At 34.5% G+C, this 19,627-nt stretch overlaps 1 protein-coding gene across 1 annotated transcript; it reads left to right on the top strand.

The window, feature by feature from the left end:
* The first annotated feature begins 217 nt into the window (after nucleotides 1-217).
* Nucleotides 218-18,542, top strand: LOC148610983 (C-type lectin domain family 4 member E-like). The gene is made up of 4 exons (XM_088590955.1): nucleotides 218-323; nucleotides 722-979; nucleotides 17,391-17,561; nucleotides 18,105-18,542. The coding sequence occupies exons 1-4, from the start codon at nucleotides 272-274 to the stop codon at nucleotides 18,347-18,349; spliced, it is 726 nt and encodes a 241-aa protein (XP_088447081.1). The 5' UTR covers nucleotides 218-271; the 3' UTR covers nucleotides 18,350-18,542.
* The last annotated feature ends 1,085 nt before the right edge of the window (nucleotides 18,543-19,627 follow it).

The raw sequence follows: 19,627 nt of genomic DNA, 5'->3' as shown, positions 1-19,627 counted from the left end.
GCTACGACATGAGAGAGTATACAGAAACCATAGCTCTTAATTAACAGCCTATTTAAGGGATTGAAGGTGGTTTTGACTTCAATTATTGCTACGAATCATAAATATGCATTGATTATCCGTTGACAGATAGAAGTGTTATAAACTATACTGCAATGAAAGTTAGCATGAATTTAAAACGACTGATATGAACGACATTTATGAATAATACATATATTATTCAACCTTAAGGACAGTGTTTTACAAACAATATAAATAAAAACAACTTTTACGGATGACTAGGTTATACTGCTATTGTTTGTCGTTTGTTGGACTTCACTGTTTTGGTAAGAATTGTTATTTTTTATACAGTTTTTTTTAAATCTTACATGGATTTCTCTGATTTTAAGGATCTATTACTTTTGATAACTTTACTAGAGTTTAGACCTCGGTAGGTTATTATAGACACAGATTAAGAACATCATTCCAAGATAACGTATAACCAGATCTTAAGATGCGAGACCAAATTTGTGTGAAACTTTTGCTTAAATGAGCATCATTTCTTTATTCATAAAATCATAAAACGAACAATTGGGGACAGACACCTCTGTTTAAAGCTTAATAAACTATCTCCCTGTAATAAAATGCCATACAAATGCGAATATGAAAAGGAAACACTACATTTTGGCAATTTCAGTTGATTTGAAAATGTCAAACCACTGATTCACATTCCTGTCTCTTTCAGTATTAGTATCCACAGCGCATGTTGAATGGAGTTTCAAACTGATATCCGATGCCAACTTACTTTCGCCTGATTCTACTTCATTTTTGTGTATGAAAACCAGAGAACAGATAATGCAATGTTGTTTGCAATGTATAAACTCACCTATCTGCTCTACAGTGGTATTGACTGGGTCGAATTGTTACTGCAGCGGCAGTCTATCACCCAATATTACCTCATCAGACGGAGATAAGAAGATATTCATAAAGAAACAACCAAAAGGTAACAGTTCATTAAGGTCAAAGACATAGTTTCATTAAAATATAACCATAAATATATGTTTGTGTAGTGATGACTTTATCATGTAGCAATATAACCCTGTTCCAAAACCTAATAGAAAGAAGTGAAAGAAGTGTAGCACAACACAAAAAATCCGTGTAGTTTGTGCAACCTCCGGCTTAACGTATGTGTTGTAATATGAACACTGAATGCATAGGTGCGGAAGGGATGTTACCACAGACAAAAGAGTAATCAAGAGGACCTAGATTCTAGCGGAAATCAAAAGAATGTAATCCACGGACAAAGACCAGACATGGAAAACATACCATAAAACAAAGAACTGGGCTTATTGTATAGTTCGGTCATGAGTTTGCCCTTTCCATTTATCTCTTAGTGTGGGTCAAGATATGAGGCTGATCTCGCAGTATCTGTAGCTTCCTTTAATTCAAGTTCTTTGGTGCAAATGCAATGCATCAAATCCCCGAAACTAAGATTGTTGAAAAACAACACGTCATTTATATAACGAAAACTGAGATCAATGGATCTGGCGTTCTTGGGAATCATAATAACTATAATGTCAGCCATATCAGAGTTCAGGAATATATCAGCGAGTATGGGAGCACAATTTGCCAATCATCAGACGAAAAATACATCAACCGCACTAGACAAATAGGTTATCGATAAAAAAAATTGACATCATCGTCGGTATATTTAGAAAATTATTTGGAATCGTCCCTTTTTAACAAAGTAATGAGAATTTCTACCAAGTACTAGACTAAAAAAAAAAAACCGATTCCAAATTATCTTCCAAATATACGGAAGAAGATGTTTTCAAAAAGCTGGAATTTTTTTTTATCTACAACAGTGTGGTGGACACGTTTTTCAACAAACGGTCGGCATACCAATCGGACCAAATTGTGCTTCTCATTTCGCTGACCTATTCATTCACTTTTATAAGGCTAACTTTATAGCTGATCTGATCCAAAAAGACGGAACATCGTTTAGCCAAATCCTTTCATCTTACTTTCCGTTGTAGAGATGACGTATTATCGTTAAACATTTCTAGTTTTGTATCTTCCCCAAAGAACTCGAGATAAAGGCTACTACAAACACAATGAAGTCAGCCTACTGTCTTGACATACTCTTAGAGATCGATGGTAAATGAAAACTATTGACCAAACTATTTGGCCGACGCGATGACTCCTCATTCCGTATTGTCAACTTCCCATTCATCTGTGGCAACATCCTTCCAGCACCTGCGTATGGAGTTTCCATATCACAACTCATACTCTATACGCAGACATTTTATACCGCGCTAGATCTTACAATTATGCTTCTGAAACAGAGTTATGTTGCTACACGATGGAAATCATCACTACAGAAGATTTATTGTCAGCATCATGAACTCGTGGATCGTTACGGTGTATCCACCTGCACTGTTGCACGAAAAAAATCGATTTGTTCATTGTGTCAGTTTTCATTCCTCCTTCGTGTACCCCGGACGTGACTTTCATGAGCAGCTTGGCTGGTGTTTTTGAAAAGGACGCTTATCTTACCGATGCATCCGGTCCATTCTCCCATATTTTAGTGGAGGCCAAGTTGCTGATTTACTTTTGTTGTTTTGTACGTATTATTTTGTTTATTTCATGTTCTTTGTTGAGTGTGTCTGTTTTCAATGTTTGGTCTTTGTCCCTGGATTATATTCTTTTGATTTCCGCTAGAATCTTGGTTCCTTTGATTACTCTTCAAACATTCACGTTCGCCATCCTGTACATATAAATAGCATTAAGACACTAACACAGTCGGCAATTCTTGCCAATGAAACCGGTGTAAGGTATAACGGAGTGCACACCTGATGAAAATCAGATATCTGCATTTATTTACATCAAATAAAAATCAGTCATCTACATGTATTTACATCTACAGAAAATCAGACATCTACATTTGTTTACATCAAATTAAAATCAGACCTATCAATTCAGTCACTGCATGTAGTATCTAACAACACTCCATTCTACTTTTCTATTTTAATTTAAATTAAATCAATGCTATTTTATACGTCATTTCTTGATCATATACCATATTCTTTCTTACTTCACACTTAATTGGAAGATTTATTCGTATTCGAAAATTTCTCCCGTCTTATCTTAATTTTTGGCCTTAAATCGTAATAGATTACCTAAACTCCTGTTATAGCAAATCAATCTCAAACCTGTGAAAACGAAATTACTATCATCAATGAATTAAGACACTACTACTTTGTTTTAATGGAAACGGAATGAATTAATGTATAAACCTTTTATATTCTCAATGGAAATATACTAAAAGTTTCGGTCATTTCAATATATCTTATTTATGAATGTTCACGTCCAAATTACTTACTGCTTCAAACCAAGTTAAACACCTCTAAAGACCATTTATGAAAAATCATTAGAACAACAAGAAGTAACACACGACTGGAAAACAGCAAATATAACAGCACTATTTAAAAAGGGCGATATATCAAAACCCGTTAATTATAGACCAGTATCCTTGACATCCGTACCGTGCAAGAGCATGGAGCATATACTATTCAGACATGTCATGAACCATCTAGAGCAAAATAACATCTTGTCAGACTTCTAGCACGGATTCAGGAAAAACAGATCTTGTGAAACACAGCTTATCATCACTGTTGAAGAAATCAGCAAGCATCTGGATAACAAACAACAAGTAGATCTGCTAATATTAGACTTCAGCAAGGCTTTTGATCCAGTACCTCATAGAAAACTTTTACATAAATTGGACCACTATGGAGTAAGAGGAGATATTCACGGATGGCTTAAGTCTTGGCTTACTACTCGTGATCAAAAAGTACTTGTGGACGGGGAGGAATCAACATCATGTCCCGTAAAATCTGGAGTGCCACAAGGAACAGTCTTAGGCCCACTGATGTTTCTTATCTACATCAACGACATCGGCAATAACATCAAGTCGCCAATAAGACTATTCGCAGATGACAGCCTATTATACCTAGCAGTGTCATCAATGAATCACTGTCATCAGTTACAACAGGACCTCACCACCATGGTCGATTGGACTAAGACCTGGCAGATGATATTTAATCCATCAAAATGTTATGTCCTTCGAATAACAACAGGAAAGCAACCAATCATATATGACTACAATATGGAAGGACACATACTTGAGACAGTACACCGTAATCCATACCTAGGAGTAGAATTTACAAGTACATTATCTTGGGATACCCACATAAGTAACATCGTAGCGAAGGCAAATAAGACACTTAGGTTCCTACGAAGAAACCTAGGAAGCTGTCCAACATCTATCAAAAGACAAGCCTACATAAGTCTAGTAAGACCAACCCTTGAATATAGCAGTAGTGTATGGGATCCTTTCATCCAGAAGCACATCTATCAGCTGGAGATGATACAACGACGAGCAACCAGATTCATCGGCCATCAATATTCACGAGATCCAGGGACAGTAACAACACTCCTAGAAGACCTGAAATTACCAACACTTCATGATAGACGAAGAACATCACGTCTACTACTATTTTACAAAATCGTACATCAAATAGTAGCAATACCGATACCGGATTACATTCAACAACCAACTAGAACGACCAGACAGTTTCACCAAAGGCGTTTCATTAGACTAGGCTCTACTAGTGAGCTGAGAAAAAACAGCTTCTTTGTTCGAACACTCATAGACTGGAACGCCTTACCAGCACAACTGATCGACCAGGAGGACTATGAGGCATTTAAGACCAGCCTCATATCCTATGTCCAGAATCCGTAGAGAGCTAGCCATGTTTTTATCTGCACTTCACCTTTCACATGTAAATATTGTAAAGCACCTTTTTGGATGACGTTCACTAGTTTTTTCCCCATTCGTGTGATGAGTCGGACAGGCTCTTTACGGATTACCAATGTAGATGTAGAACACATCAAAATTGACATGATGTCGTGCTTGACTGTCAAGCTGGTGGAGGAAATTTAGTAGTCTTAGATTCTGAAATATGATCATTATTACACGTTCGAAATCAATTTGTTTAAAAATTGAAGTATTTTTAAAACGATTTTAAGCGAAAATTCTATTTGAGGGGAAAAATTTCCAAATGCAACGAAATCTGCCGTTTAGGCACGAGGAGGCTCTTGATTTTTTTATGAAATATTGCTAGGGACAAGTCGAAAGCGGAAAATATAACACATATGCTGTTAAATTGTCAATTCATTAAACATTGGTATATTTTAACAACAGTTTAATAAAAAGAAATAATAAAAAAGCTGGGTATTACATACTTGAAGAATCTTTAAAATTGTCTAGCACGTACAGGCAGACTATTTCTACGAATTAAATGAATACATATATTTATGGCCTCAGTTCCCAGGTAAGTACAATAATCTGAATGTCGTTTAAGACCGAGAGTTGAAAATATTTCTTCAAAAAGCACCTATGTACCGTCCTCCAGCCACTATTAATTGGAATAAATGTCGTAACATCATCCAGGACTCACTGCATTCGTATTGTATAAAATCAATTTGTTTTTGTTCCTGCTGTTAAAGCTGCATTTATTGTTATTTGTCGTAAATTTTATATTGAAATTCTACAAAAAGAAATTACGATTTCACCAACATTCCAACTGACTAAATTTTCAGAAAGTGAAATTGTGAACAAACACTCGTCGCTACTTCTTTTATAAGCTGAGCCTAATGGTATGGAAGTTCCAACCATGTTCTGGCTTCCTAAACTTCACCATATAAATATAGATTCATTTCCTCATTAAGTCAGTGCTCTAAAACTAAACTTTCTATTTTATCTACTAGTGCGCTCAGCAAATTTTTGAGTATTAAAAACTCGCTTGAAACGCTTAATAAATTATATGCCCCTGTGGGATCTTTCGAATCTGTTCAACGTTTTGACCTTTCAACTGTTTACACTACATTTCCACATAATCTCATAAAACAAAAATTCACATATCTAACAAATGGTCATTCAATAAATCGGGATGTGAATATATTTGTTCAAATTCTTTAAGATCAGTTTTTAATAATGAAAAACATAAAACTACCTTAATTGGACTTTTTTATATACTTGTAGCACTCGAATTCGTGTTAGACAACATTTCGTACGCTTTGGCAAAACCGTTTATCGTCAAGTTATTGGAATTCCCATGGGAACCAATTGTGCACCACTTATCGCGGACCTCTTTTTGTACTGTAATGAATCAATTTACAGCTAGAATAAATAGAGACCTTTCCAAACAATATTCGGTAGAAAAAAATGATAAAACCTTTAGATATTTGGACGATATTTTGGCTCTAAACAACGATGACTTCAATATTTATATTTAAGATGTATATCCTGTAGAATCGTCTTTGAATAAAGCAAATATTGATAATAAAGAATGTTTCTTGATCTTAGTAGTCATATCGATAATGGTAAACTATCCGTATTAAGATGTTGACGTCCCCTTGTCACCATCATATGGTCTTAACATATCACAATTGGTGTTTTGATTTGCTCGTATTTGTAACGATGTTACGGATTTTAACGAAAGGAATCTTTATATATCTACATCAAGATTTTCGATATCACAAGCTCGTAAGAAACTCACTCTCAAAAGCAGATGTTCTTGTGGGGGATTAATACGTGTGGGTATCTCCCACCCTTTATTTTATCTCCCACCCTTTATTTTACGGCAATATTCTACACAAAGCACGGAAAGCTTGATACTCACCCAATAAGTTAATTAAACTGTTGAATAGGTTCATTCGTAAAGTATATAGTTATGATATTAGTGCCAAATCGTTGAGGATAGCATTTTTTTGTATTAACACTGATTTGCTCATGTGGTCTTTACATAGAAATTAAAACACTATATTTTTAAAGCTTTTTTGTCATGACATGGGTTGTGCCCTAATTGTATGATTTATGATGTACCGTGATTCTCAACCCCACATGGGGACGATTGGGATTGATTTTACATACGATGGGGACATAACATTTTGTAAGTTTAAACTGGTCTGGATCTGGGATGTCAGTTAAATGTAAATAGTCCTTATTTGTAAATTTGAGTAATTTAAATTCAATTTTTATTTTTGTTTTAACAAAAGACTCAGACATTTTTGAACTGATTTTTAGGCGTGTTGAATTGTGTAATATTTTTTCCACAGTGGGCAGATTTTAAAGAGGGAGTGTTGTGAGTAAAGTACTTTACACTGCCGCATTTTGGCGCCTGTTCCAACTTAGGAATTTCCGGCCTCTGTATGTTTTGTTTCATTTTCACCTTTATTTTATTTTCTCATGTTACGTGCGTAGGGGCAACTCTTTCGCTGTAACTGTGTATAATGATGTTTTGGGGCCAAATGCAGCCGGTCCTTTGGTATGTCATCGTCGTTCATTGAAGACCCATAGGTGACCTTGAAGACCCATGGGTGGCCCTTGGGCTGACATTTTCATCTCGATGGGGTTTTTGTTTCTTTGACATATACACCATACGTATTATTGTTATATTGATTATCTGTTGATAAATTTAGAAGTGTTGCAAACCAGTATGCACTGAATAATGTTTATATTTTAAAACTATCTTTAACAAAATTTGTGAATTTTACGGAAAACGACTGGAAATTACTCTACTCCTTATGTTTAAAGCAATACATGTAAAGCCTAGTTAACAAGTGGCTTGATTATACTGATGTTATTTTTCGTTATTTATTTTCGCTATTAAGGTAGGCCTTGTTGCCTTTAGTTTTTAAGGAGGATTTAAGACGAAAGTTGTTATAAAGGGTTGTTTGAATGAATACATTTTTTTTGATTGACTGTAGAAATATTCGAGACATATATATCTTTAAATAGGACTATAACCTTATATTCGATTGTTTTTGTCAGAGAAAACCTGAAAATCGTTAAGTGGATATAAAAAAGAAACCTTGTTTTTTTTTAAACTCCAGAAACAAAACCAAATAACATTTATACTCAGCAAAGTTCTTAGTCGGGACACAATATATGAAACAATTCCTCAGACCAATTTATCAAACAAAAACAATACAGTAACAAAACCAAAATTTACGAAATATAGAAAATAATTTGACATCAATTAGAGTAAACTGAGCTTATAAATACAGACACAAATAAAATCCAGGACAACAAAATATCACCCAATAATACAGCTTTTCTTTGGGGTAACCCTTCCCACTTTCCCATACGCTCATTCTCCTAACCACATTGACTCGTTCCCCATTCATATTTGTAAGTAATAAACACGAATTATATATTTTATTGAAATTATTTGTGATTATTTTATATATTTACCTTAACATTTACAATATAAATGAAGTTAAACTTACTCACGGCAGTCAAAGATGGACTTAAGTTTTTACATGTTGAAGTCTACTAGTGGTGTGATTCGGATGTTGATTCAATAATTCAAAAGACCTATAGTCCAAGTCACCTCAGATTGTTTGCGTTTATTTTTGTAATTACTCTACGGTTCCTTTCAAAAACTTGCCATTTTATTCATGTCGTTCTGTACTACGATTCCCTTACAATTATTTTTATTACCTCCGAAATTCAAAATTTATTTTTCCTACAAGAATTTTGCATTGAATGTATTGTTTATCCGCCATCTTGTTTCTATGGATATTTTGAAATGTTCCCTATTATCTCACAATTGAAGAGCTGAAATACCATGATTTCCCGCCATACTTCTGGTTCCCTGCTAATTAATTACTTTATGTAGTATGACTCTTATTAAGTACCAGTTGTAACATTTTCATTCGGAACTTCTTGTTTTATCTTTCACTAAAGGTAAAGAGCAGAAGTTTGGCGGGAAATCATGGTATTTCAGCTCTTCAATTGTGAGATAATAGGGAACATTTCAAAATATCCATAGAAACAAGATGGCGGATAAACAATACATTCAATGCAAAATTCTCGTAGGAAAAATAAATTTTGAATTTTTTCAATCTCGGAAGTAAGAACGAAAAATAATTGTAAGGGAATCGTAGTACAGAACGACATGAATAAAATGGCAAGTTTTTGAAAGGAACCGTCGAGTAATTACAAAAATAAACGCAAAAAACCGCAAACAATCTGAGGTGACTTGGACTATACAGGAATGTCGTTCTTACAATAGTCTTAGTTTTGCACCGAGTCCGATGTTATTAAAATGTTTGCGATTATCGAGACTATCGGGATACCTATGGTAACGATTTGTGTGTCACTCTTATCCGTTCTTACATTCCTATTGACCAGCTTTATACAAGGGCTCCTACAGAAATAAGAGAAGCCAATTCCTCAATATACGTTTCCGTTAAGTAGATGATGTGTTATATCTGAATAATCCAAGTTTCAAGGATGACAAGGATAATCTACCCAAAATGAACTTAAAATAAAAGAGGCAACTGATACACCATCGTCTGCATCATACCTAGACCTTAATTTGAACATAGATAACACAGGACATTTGAAACAAACTTTGACAAATATAATTATTGTGACTTCCCAATAGAAAATATCTCCCATCTTAGTGGCAATATATCATAATCTCCTTTACTATCGAGCCCGTGATCTGTACACGGACTTTCTCTGAAGAGTGGGGTTATTGTCAAACTGTTATTATAGGAAGCAGGAGACAGATTTATATAAGTTCTTTCGATACTTGTTTCTGAATTATTTGAATGTAATATCTACTAGTTTGTAACGCTCATTTATTTATTTCATTAATACTGTTTAAGGTGAGGGAACCAAGATTCAAGCAAAAATCAAAATATAATAATCCAAAGATATAAGACTAGACAGAAAAAAAGACATGCACCACAGAAAACATGAAACAACAAAAATAAAACGTACAAAGAAATAGAAGTAAATGACCAACGCGGACTCAACTAACAACTAGAAGCATGAACCAGGTGCACCGGTGACTTTCTCGTAAAAAGTCAAGTCAGGGGTAGACGAAAGAGGAAAAGAAACCTATGACATGATGAACAAGTCAGTTTTCAACGGAGAAATGTTTACATCATAACGATCCATAAGATCATATTTCTGTACTTGTAGCAAAATGACCTTGTTCCAGAAACCTAATTGTAAGAATTCTAGCACGGTACAAAAGGTTTGCGTAGTTACGGCAAGCCCTGGCAACGTACGAGTTGTGATATAAAAACTCCATTGGCTGAAGGGATGTCTACAGATGAAAAGAAAATTGGCATACGGAATGAGAAGTCGTCGCGTTTGTCGTATAGTTTTGTCAAAAGTTTGCCTTTACTAATGATCTCTAATTATATGTCAAGATATCAGGCTGACTTAACAGTGTCCTAAATCTCAAGTTTGTTGTTGTTGTTGGTTTTTGTTGTTGTTTGTTTGTTTGTATGTTGGTTTATTTTTTTGGGGGGGGGGCGGGGACATTCGATGTTTAAAATCTCCAACCTTGGATTATTTCATGATAATACATCATCTATATACAGGGAACTGAGAACAATGGATCTGGCCAAATGATGTTCCCTCTTTGGGTCAGATCAGCTAAAAAAACCTCAGGGTCATGAGAGTGAACAAATAGGTCAGCAAGTAACGAAGCACAATTTGTTCCCATTGGAATGCCGATCACTTGTTGAAAAACACGTCCACCACCAGGATAAATGTGTTGGTAATAATAAATTCCAGCATTTTGATAACATTAGCTGCATTTCATTAAGGAGATGATTTGGAATCTTTGTTTTTACAAAGTATGAGTACTTTCGCTGGCCGGGTCATTCCTCCGTAACACCTAGATGAACTGTCCCGTACTACCATACATCGTGTACTAAGTTACAGCCCTAGATTAATCCTACGAGGAGGAATGACCCGGCCAGCGAAAGCTATATTTTGATATAGCCTAGCTGGCCGAGTGGTCTAGGGCGTTGGATTTAGTGCAGGCGGTGTTGCCATAGATGTCACAGAGGTACGAGTTCGAGTCCCGCGGAGGGAACGACAAAAACTTGCTTCGCAAAATTGACAGTTCTAACATCGTTGGGAATTTTTCAGACCCTTATATATATATATATATATTTATATATATAATTCAAATCATAGTACTCTTCAAAACGATAATTTCAAAACGCATTTTCTTTTGAGTTATAGTTTATACATAATTAGATAAAACGATCTGACATATGCAGCTTCGGCTAACTTAAATATTAATATTTCCGATCAAACTCATTTTATGTTTTATTTTGAAACATCGTGCTATTGTGTTAATATGTTACAATTTACAACGTTTTTATTATGATACTTAGTTGAAATGAATGATTTCGTATGATAAGTGTTGCAGATCTGTATTATTGTTGCAAGTTTATCATCTTATTATACTCACTTGCAACATGACAGAGCAGGTTCAGGAGATGCTTACCTTTCTGCAACACCTGATGTTATCCCCATTTTTTGCGGGAGTTCATTTAGTAGTAGTATAATTTTTTGTGTGTGACGTTTTGTTTCCCTTATTTGAGATTTATGTGTAATGTTTTATTTGATTCGCTACATTGTGTATTTAGATCGTCTTTGATTCATGTATTCACGTTTATGACTTTGCCGTGTTTGAATCATCCCACTGCTGACGATTCGGAATTTTATTGCCAAAAGTTAATTTTTAGTATAAAGAAACCTTAAAAATTTTGATATAAAATTGTATGCAGCAGGAGCTGTTAGATCTTATCAATAACAAAACATAGGTAGTGTTACCTAAAATATTTACGACCGCTACCCTGCATTGTTCGACTGGTATCGTGAATTCTATCTTACTCATGCACTGGTTGACCGATGTGGTGTATAAAGTGCTACAATTTGTAATAATCAGGTAAAATCGAAATGTACTCAATCATGCTCAAACAAAACACACAAAAAAAATGCCAATGTGGGCACATATTTCATTATCTATTGAACACAAATTGATGGTTCGTTCGTCCGAGAAGTGTCAGATGATGTAGAAAAGCGAGTTTAAAGTTACAATAGAATGATGAGACGAAAGAGAATTTTCTCCCTTTGGTCATGACATTGCAATGGAGTTCATATAATTGTTACCTGGCATTACTAGCACTAAAAAAAGAAATTAATGCTATTTCTGCTTTTCAAATAACATTCGGGGTAAGGAAAACTTGTGTGCTATTTTTCATTATGATTTCACCCACTGTCTGATTTATGTATTACTTAAAAGTAACTACTACTGCCATTCTGCACTGGTCGATTGGTGTTGTGTATTTCATCTCCGTCATGCACTAATAGATTGATGCGGTGTAATAAATCTCCATCCAGCACTGGTCGACAGATGTTTTAATCTATTTCCATCTAACCTTGTTAAACAGAAGTTGTGTGTTCTATCTCCATCTTGTACTGGTTGGCACATGTGTTTCATTCTATCTCTATCCAGTACTGGTCGGCGATGTGTTTGATTCTATCTCCATCCTTCACTGTTCTAAGGGTGTCTTTAATCCTATCTCTATCCTGTACTGCTCGACGGATTGTTGTATTCTATTTCCATCCTGCACTGTCCAAAAGACGCGGTGTAATCTATCTCAATCCAGCACTGGTCGGCAGATGTATTGTTTTCTATATCCACCCTGTACTTGTCGACAGATGTGTTCTCTATCCCGCTCTGCCAGACAGATGTCGTGTTGTCTATGCCATCATGAATGGTCGACAGACGAAGTGTATGCTATCTCCATCCTGTTCTGGTCGACATATCAATTTTGAGTATTCTATTCCATCCATCAATGGTCAACGGATATGGTGTATTTTATCTCCATCCTGCACTGATCAACAGATGTTGTGTATTTTATGAGCATCACGCACTGTGTGATAAAATATTTTTCTCATCATGAGGGTAGATTAGTTCCATTTGTATCTCTAGTAACTGAACAGGATATGAATATAATTAGGAGAAACACTGACTCAACCGTCACTTTTTGCTTTCGAAATTAACTTTTAGTGGAGTTCTCAATTTAGTGGTGTTGTTTTCCTCCTAGGTTTTCTGTATTGTTTGTTGTTATTGTCACGCTTTCCCTTTAAAAGTGGCCAATTTTTGTCTCCGATATACGATATTGTTATCCAATTTTTTTTTAAATACTTGAATAATTTTGTAAAACAGACAGAAAAAGGCAACATTTATGTGTTTTATATAAGGCTGCAAACATTAAATTTTATAACAATAGCTTATAATCATACTTGAAATAATTATTTATTTTTAAAATCTTTTCTATGTCAAAATTATCCTCTTTATCCAATAAATGCATTTGTCTCGGAGACACACAAGCTCACTCGAAGGTGCTTTCATTCAATGTCTGTTATTTAGTTACTTTTACTTTTTAAAAGTATTATTTTTATAAGAATACTTCTATGTGAACCGCCTAAATTTCACTCCACTTAATATAGATATAGTCATTTCAAAAATTAGGATCAGAGAATACCTGACATCTCGGATCGTGACGACCCGACATGTCCACGAGCCGAGATGTCCGGACCCCGATCAAAGTTACCATTAAGCCCAGAGACAAAATATGTGCCGTTAGAGAAAACTATTAGTGACATAAACGACTGATTTTCTATTTGAATGTAATGATGGTTTGCAGATTTCAATCTTTATATATTTGTGATTTTCTCTTGTAAATTATTAAAGATGAAACCTATTGGCCTTTTACCATTGATACAAAAATATCTTTTCGATGTTTAATGATTTAAAGAAGACCATGTTATGGTGTAAGTCATAAATATCGGAAAAAGTCTTTTAAATGTTCATGAAAATTAAATTGAAACAAAATTATTTCCATTTATTAACTTATAAATCGCGATTTAAAATTAGGCAATTTGAATTTTCCGCGTCTATGGGCGCCACCATGATCAGTTGAGTTGTGACGTCACGAAGTCGGTTTGTAAAGTGAAAGTAAATAGGTAATTGATTACGATGTCCGAAGAAATATCAAATTTGGACTTCCCCCTATAATTTCAACCCAAAATAAACAGAAGAAGAGATTGAGGCAAATGTCAGACAACATTGACGAACAACGGGATTTGCTGCCAGAAGACTAGTATATATATATCTTATAGGAAAACTACTTCCAAAGAATGCTCGTGTTGCCGATCAAAAACTTTTAGAATATTCTCTTTTATCATTCCTGCAATCTTAAGCTTGACAACATGTTTTGGTGATTAGATAAACAGGATCGTATAAATATTTACGTAATATTCTTCATTTTACATATTATTTGCAGTACTTGTATCAGTGCCAAACCGACTTACTGATGTCACGAGCCAATCGGAAGCTATCGGTTAAAATCAATAAAGTCTGCTTATGATCTTCCTTCAGAAAGGAGAGCTCTGCAAGATGGCTATTTACATATATTTCAAAGACTTCGAACTTTGCATAGCCTTTCAGCATTTTATAAAAGCGCATTTTACATTAAAGGTTATTTATTTTTGTTTACGTGGATATAATTTATCATAAGAGCCGAACTTAATACAAAGGTGGCCTTTCCCTTTAAATGGTTTATTTTCCCCGATGACACATATGCAACTCTCTGTTGTTATTTGATACTGCATTTTCTATTTGTTTGTATATGTATTCCTTCATTTGTCAATTTGTTATGCAGGGAAATACCGTAGCCGCACGATATGTTTTAACCGCGCTAAATAAACGGTTATAGCAAAATTACCGAAGTAATAAACTCAAGGTAATAATCAAATCGAATAGCCAAAAAACAAATTGTCATGTCAAGGCAAAAAAAAAGAGACAAAAACAAAAACAAAAACAAACAAACAAACCCCCCCTCCCCCCTAAAAAAATAAAACCAGACAGTTTAAAACTATCGGAACGACCCTGGCCCTGCCTTGGTGCAGACATCTCCAATGAAAATTGTCGATTTAACCAGGTTTTATAGCACGCTTAATCTTTCGCTTTTATAACAGCTAATTGTTTACGGTATATATTTTGAAATACAAACAGGCAGTACAACAGTACAAAATTGTCACTGGAAAAAAATTGTAAGATCAGTAGACAAAACAGTACAGACGTTACATTGGAAATTCATCGTCTATAATATATTTGTCAGGAATAGAGTATTTCTCAACTACTAACAAATAAGCTGTTGCTACAAGATATGTCATAATTTCAAATGTTTTATGGTGAATTCCCTGAACACGATGATCGGTGTAGTGTTGTCATCTCAACCATGAGTACATTACTAAGCAACTCGAAAGGTGTTTTCTACAAAATCAAAGGATACTTATCCTACAGTTGCACCTGGTCAATACTCCGGTGTTACTGGTGGTGTCCATATTTTTCATTTATTCTATAGTTTCTCTATGTAAGCGTTTTTTTTGTAAGCGTGCCTTTTGTGTTTTGTTTATCTGTTTTCTTGGGATAGTCTTTAACCGCAGCTTATAGATATCCTATTTTTTGTTCTAATCATGATCTCCTTGCTTTTAATTTGATTGGTCAGTCAAAATGTGCATTGAATAACTTCAATAGTTTATTGAGAAATTCATGGATTGCCACCAATATTAAGTTAAATGCTTTAAAAATGACAAAATGTTATCTTCGGACGTCAAATTCTAAAAATTTAGCACAGGTTTGAATAAAAATATTGTACAGTCTCGAAATTCAAATATATTTGAATAAACCATTTCAGAAACAATTTCAGTCTTTTTTTTTAGTTTGTGTGAAAAATTGCAATTCTCACGACTCATTTAAAGCTTTTAAAACTTGACTTGATACCCCCAACTCCCCATTCAATAATATGCACCTTTCGATCAAAATCTAAAATAGGAGGTGAAAATGGCAATGTGTTACAAAGATTCTGTGAAAGAGTAACCAAAGGAACCAAGGTTATAGCGGTAATCAAAAGAATGCAATCCAGGGAAAAAGACCAGACACGGAAAACAGACACACACAACAAAGAACATGAAGAAACTAAAATAATACATACAAAGTAACAAAAGCAAATGAGCGACTCGGACTCCACTAAAACCTGGAAGCATGGACCAGGTGGAAGATAATAAAATGTTGACAGTCACAGGCGAAAGAGGAATCAAGGGAACCAAGGTTCTAGCGGAAATCAAAAGAATGTAATCCAGGGACAAAGACCAGACATGGACAACAGACAAAAACAGTTTATTATCTTCCAAACCTCAATTGCGTGTATGCATTTAGACGTATTTTGTTAATTTTAATAAAAAGTAAAATATTAACTGTTTTTTGTGTTCTTTGTTGTGTATGTCGGTTTTCCATGTCTGGTCTATGTCACTGGGTTGCAATCTTTTGATTTCCGCCAGAATCTTGGTTCCCCTGGTTGTGCCTTCAAAAACGAGAAAATCGAACCACTTGTGGCATACAATCAACATATGATGGTTACAAGGGGACGTCACCATCTTAGATGGATAGTTTACAATAAGGAACCGTCATATCTTTTTTCGTAAATTGTAGTATTAAGATTATACCAATATTGATACTAAGGTTATGAAACGGAGATTGAAACATTAGAAAGAATTTGATATTGTAACATACACTACCTTAAAGTTAGATATATGGTTTAAGTTATTCTTGTGCTAAATAGTTCATGCTGCTGAGGGTCATATGTCAATATATAGAACGGTTGGTCATGTAAACAAATTATATGGACTAAACCACAGCTGGGGTCCATTGAATTATTTGGGGCAACCAAACCGGTTCATATATCGCCATGTGAGAATGAGCAGCTTCAACTATTTGCGATATTATACTTTTCATACATAGTTTACTCTTGATCATTTGTATGGAGAAAAAAGAGAAAGAGTAATCCAGGGAACCAAGATTCTAACGGAAATAAAAAAAATGTAATCCAGGGACAAAGATCACACAGGAAAACCAGACACACACAACAAAGAACATAAAATAACCCCTCAAAAATACCTACAAAGCAACAAAAGTAAATGAGCAACTCGACTCCACTAAAAACTGGGAGCATTGACCAGATGCACTGATAGGGTAAGCGTCCCTCTGTTTTTCTGGAATCAGCAGTCCAGTTGCTCATAAATAGTCAAGTCTGGGTCGAAGAAAGAGGAAAGAAAAAAAAACTATAACACGTTGAACAAATTGTTTCTCCCGGTGTAAATGGATAGACTGTAACGATCCACGAGCTCATGATGACGACCATAAAACTTCTGTAGTGAATCTTGTAGCAACATGCCCCTGTTCCAGAAGCCTAATGAAAAGAATTGTAGATAAACATAAAAAAACTTTTAAATTATGACGTTACTTTTAATTTGAAAGCGATGCATTAGTCCATACACATGCAGCTTAATTGAAGATGTGTTACAACGTGGAACGCCATCAAGTAGAGTTAAAGACTTATATCACAAAAACAATCTGCGGGAATAAAATCTGATGTTTCAATTTATTTTATTCCAGAATGTACACACCCAAGTTACCTTCTGATCAATGGTTGGTGCTTCAAACGAAGTTCAACAGACCGAACATGGCCTGATGCCATGCTTGACTGTCAGGCTGATGGAGGACATTTAGTAGTCTTAGATTCACCCCAGAAAACTGCCGCTGTGGTTTATATCCTCGCAAGATACTGTAAGTACATTTACATATCTAACCGAAAGAGCTAAAAAAAAAAAAAAAAAAAAACAGAACAAGACAAAACATACAAAAATATATGAGTAAATGAAGCATTACGTTTTTGTATCACACAATGAACAGAACTGATAGATTGTTGAATTGGTCATGTCGTCGTCAAAATAACTTCAGAGACAATGGCAACTTGAACACTGACTCATATCTATTTCCTGAGAAAATGTATGTTGCATCTTGAGAAAATGTTGGAAACATTCCATCTTTCTCTTTATTCTGCTGTATTTTCAAATAAAATATAAAAATAGGAGATTGGTATAACTGCCAATGAAATAGCCATCTAACAAATGCCAAGCAACGAATAATTAAATTCCAACAGTTCACCACATGGTCTTCAATAATGAGCAAGGCCCATACCATAAAGCAGGTTGTAAAAGGCTCAAAAGTATTTGATGTGAAACTATTCGTAAAAGACGAAAATGAAAGCCAATATAACTATCAAACATCTATAACTTCAGTTACTAAGTAGGTAAACATTGATTTCAGATCCGCTTCCCCCAGATATGGATGCTTATTTCGTGGGAGCATCCGACTTACAACAGGAAGGAGAATGGAAGTGGGTGAAGGATTCTGCGGAAAACAATTTTACATGGAAAGCTACACAGCCGAATAATGAAGAACTTGGTTTTCCTGGGAAGGATGCAGATTGTGCTTCCGTAAGAATATCTCAAGAAAAGCTGCGAGATGATTATTGTGAAAACCCACGACCCTACGTTTGTGAAATAGATTAAATGATCAAAATCATTTTTATTGGTAAACATATATATACCGGGATAATGGATAAGGTCAAAGAAGATAATTATGAAACATGGGAAAACACATAGCAATAAAAACTAATAACAAAGACAAAAACTGCATGATGTTCACCTAAATCAATAAATAAGTAACAAATACAAAAATCCTGTGCGAATTAAAAAAAACTTTTCTCTGCTAACTTGCTATTTATAAAATATAGAAATAGACTTGTGAGAATGTTTTTTTCTTTATTAAACAATGCTTGTTTGAATGTATAAAACAAGAATTTGACAGTCAGTTGAGTTCTACAAGTTTAAAAATTTATAAAACCATACAAAATTCACAAAAAACAATAGTCTTGATTTATACGACCATAATGACGTTAATAAGAGATAATGTACATTTTGTAAGAGTAATCAAGGGAACCAAGGTTATGGCGGTAATTAAAAGAATGTAATCCAGGTACAGTGCATAAAGAGTTTTTAATGAATGACAATGAGAAATTTTAAAGTAATACGTAACCCATACGTTGAGTTATATTATAATGGAAGAAACCAGATGGAATAAAGAAAAATTGACCTACTGGCATTACAAAAATACTACCAATAATTAAAAAAAGAAGTGAATACGAGAGAATTATTTAATAAATAAATACAATCTGAGAGAAAAAAATATAAGATGGCAGAAGAAGACAAACTTTTACAACAGGGTTATGTTTCCACAAAATTTTAGTCGTTTATATATTGAAACAATCTACGTCCGCTATCATAAACCTGCCGATAGGTTATTGTGTTGTCCGACTCAATTTGTCATACTTTTGACATTTCTAATTTTCGTCATGCGAAGAACCCATCATGTCAGTGCAGTTATTAAGTAAATTGTGAATTTTATGATTTTGCTTTGTTTCTGACCAACATTTATTTTATCTAACCTAATCATTTAACATCAATTTCCAATTTAGATTTTCGGTATTCGCCATTGCTTTTCGGTGTGAATACTAAAGCAAGTGACAATTACGAAAGATAAAGGAACTGGATGTTATACCATCATTACCAATAGATATAAAACCAAAAAGTGGTCGCCCATAAGAAATGCTAACCAAGATAATAATACCGCGGGCTAAAAGTCATCTTCTCAAAAGTTAACTTTACAATCGTGTTAATTCAAAGAGTAATCAAGTGAACCAAGGTTATATTGGTAATCAAAACAATGCAATCCAGGGAGAAAGACCAGACATGGAAAACAGACATATACAACAAAGAACATAAAGTAAC

This window comes from Perna viridis, chromosome 7 (assembly GCF_037379345.1).
Source record: "Perna viridis isolate PV_CMFRI_1.1 ecotype Kerala chromosome 7, ASM3737934v1, whole genome shotgun sequence".
NCBI classification, from domain to species: domain Eukaryota; kingdom Metazoa; phylum Mollusca; class Bivalvia; order Mytilida; family Mytilidae; genus Perna; species Perna viridis.
Note: the sequence above shows the minus strand (reverse complement) of the source record. Positions and strands in the feature narration are given on the sequence as shown.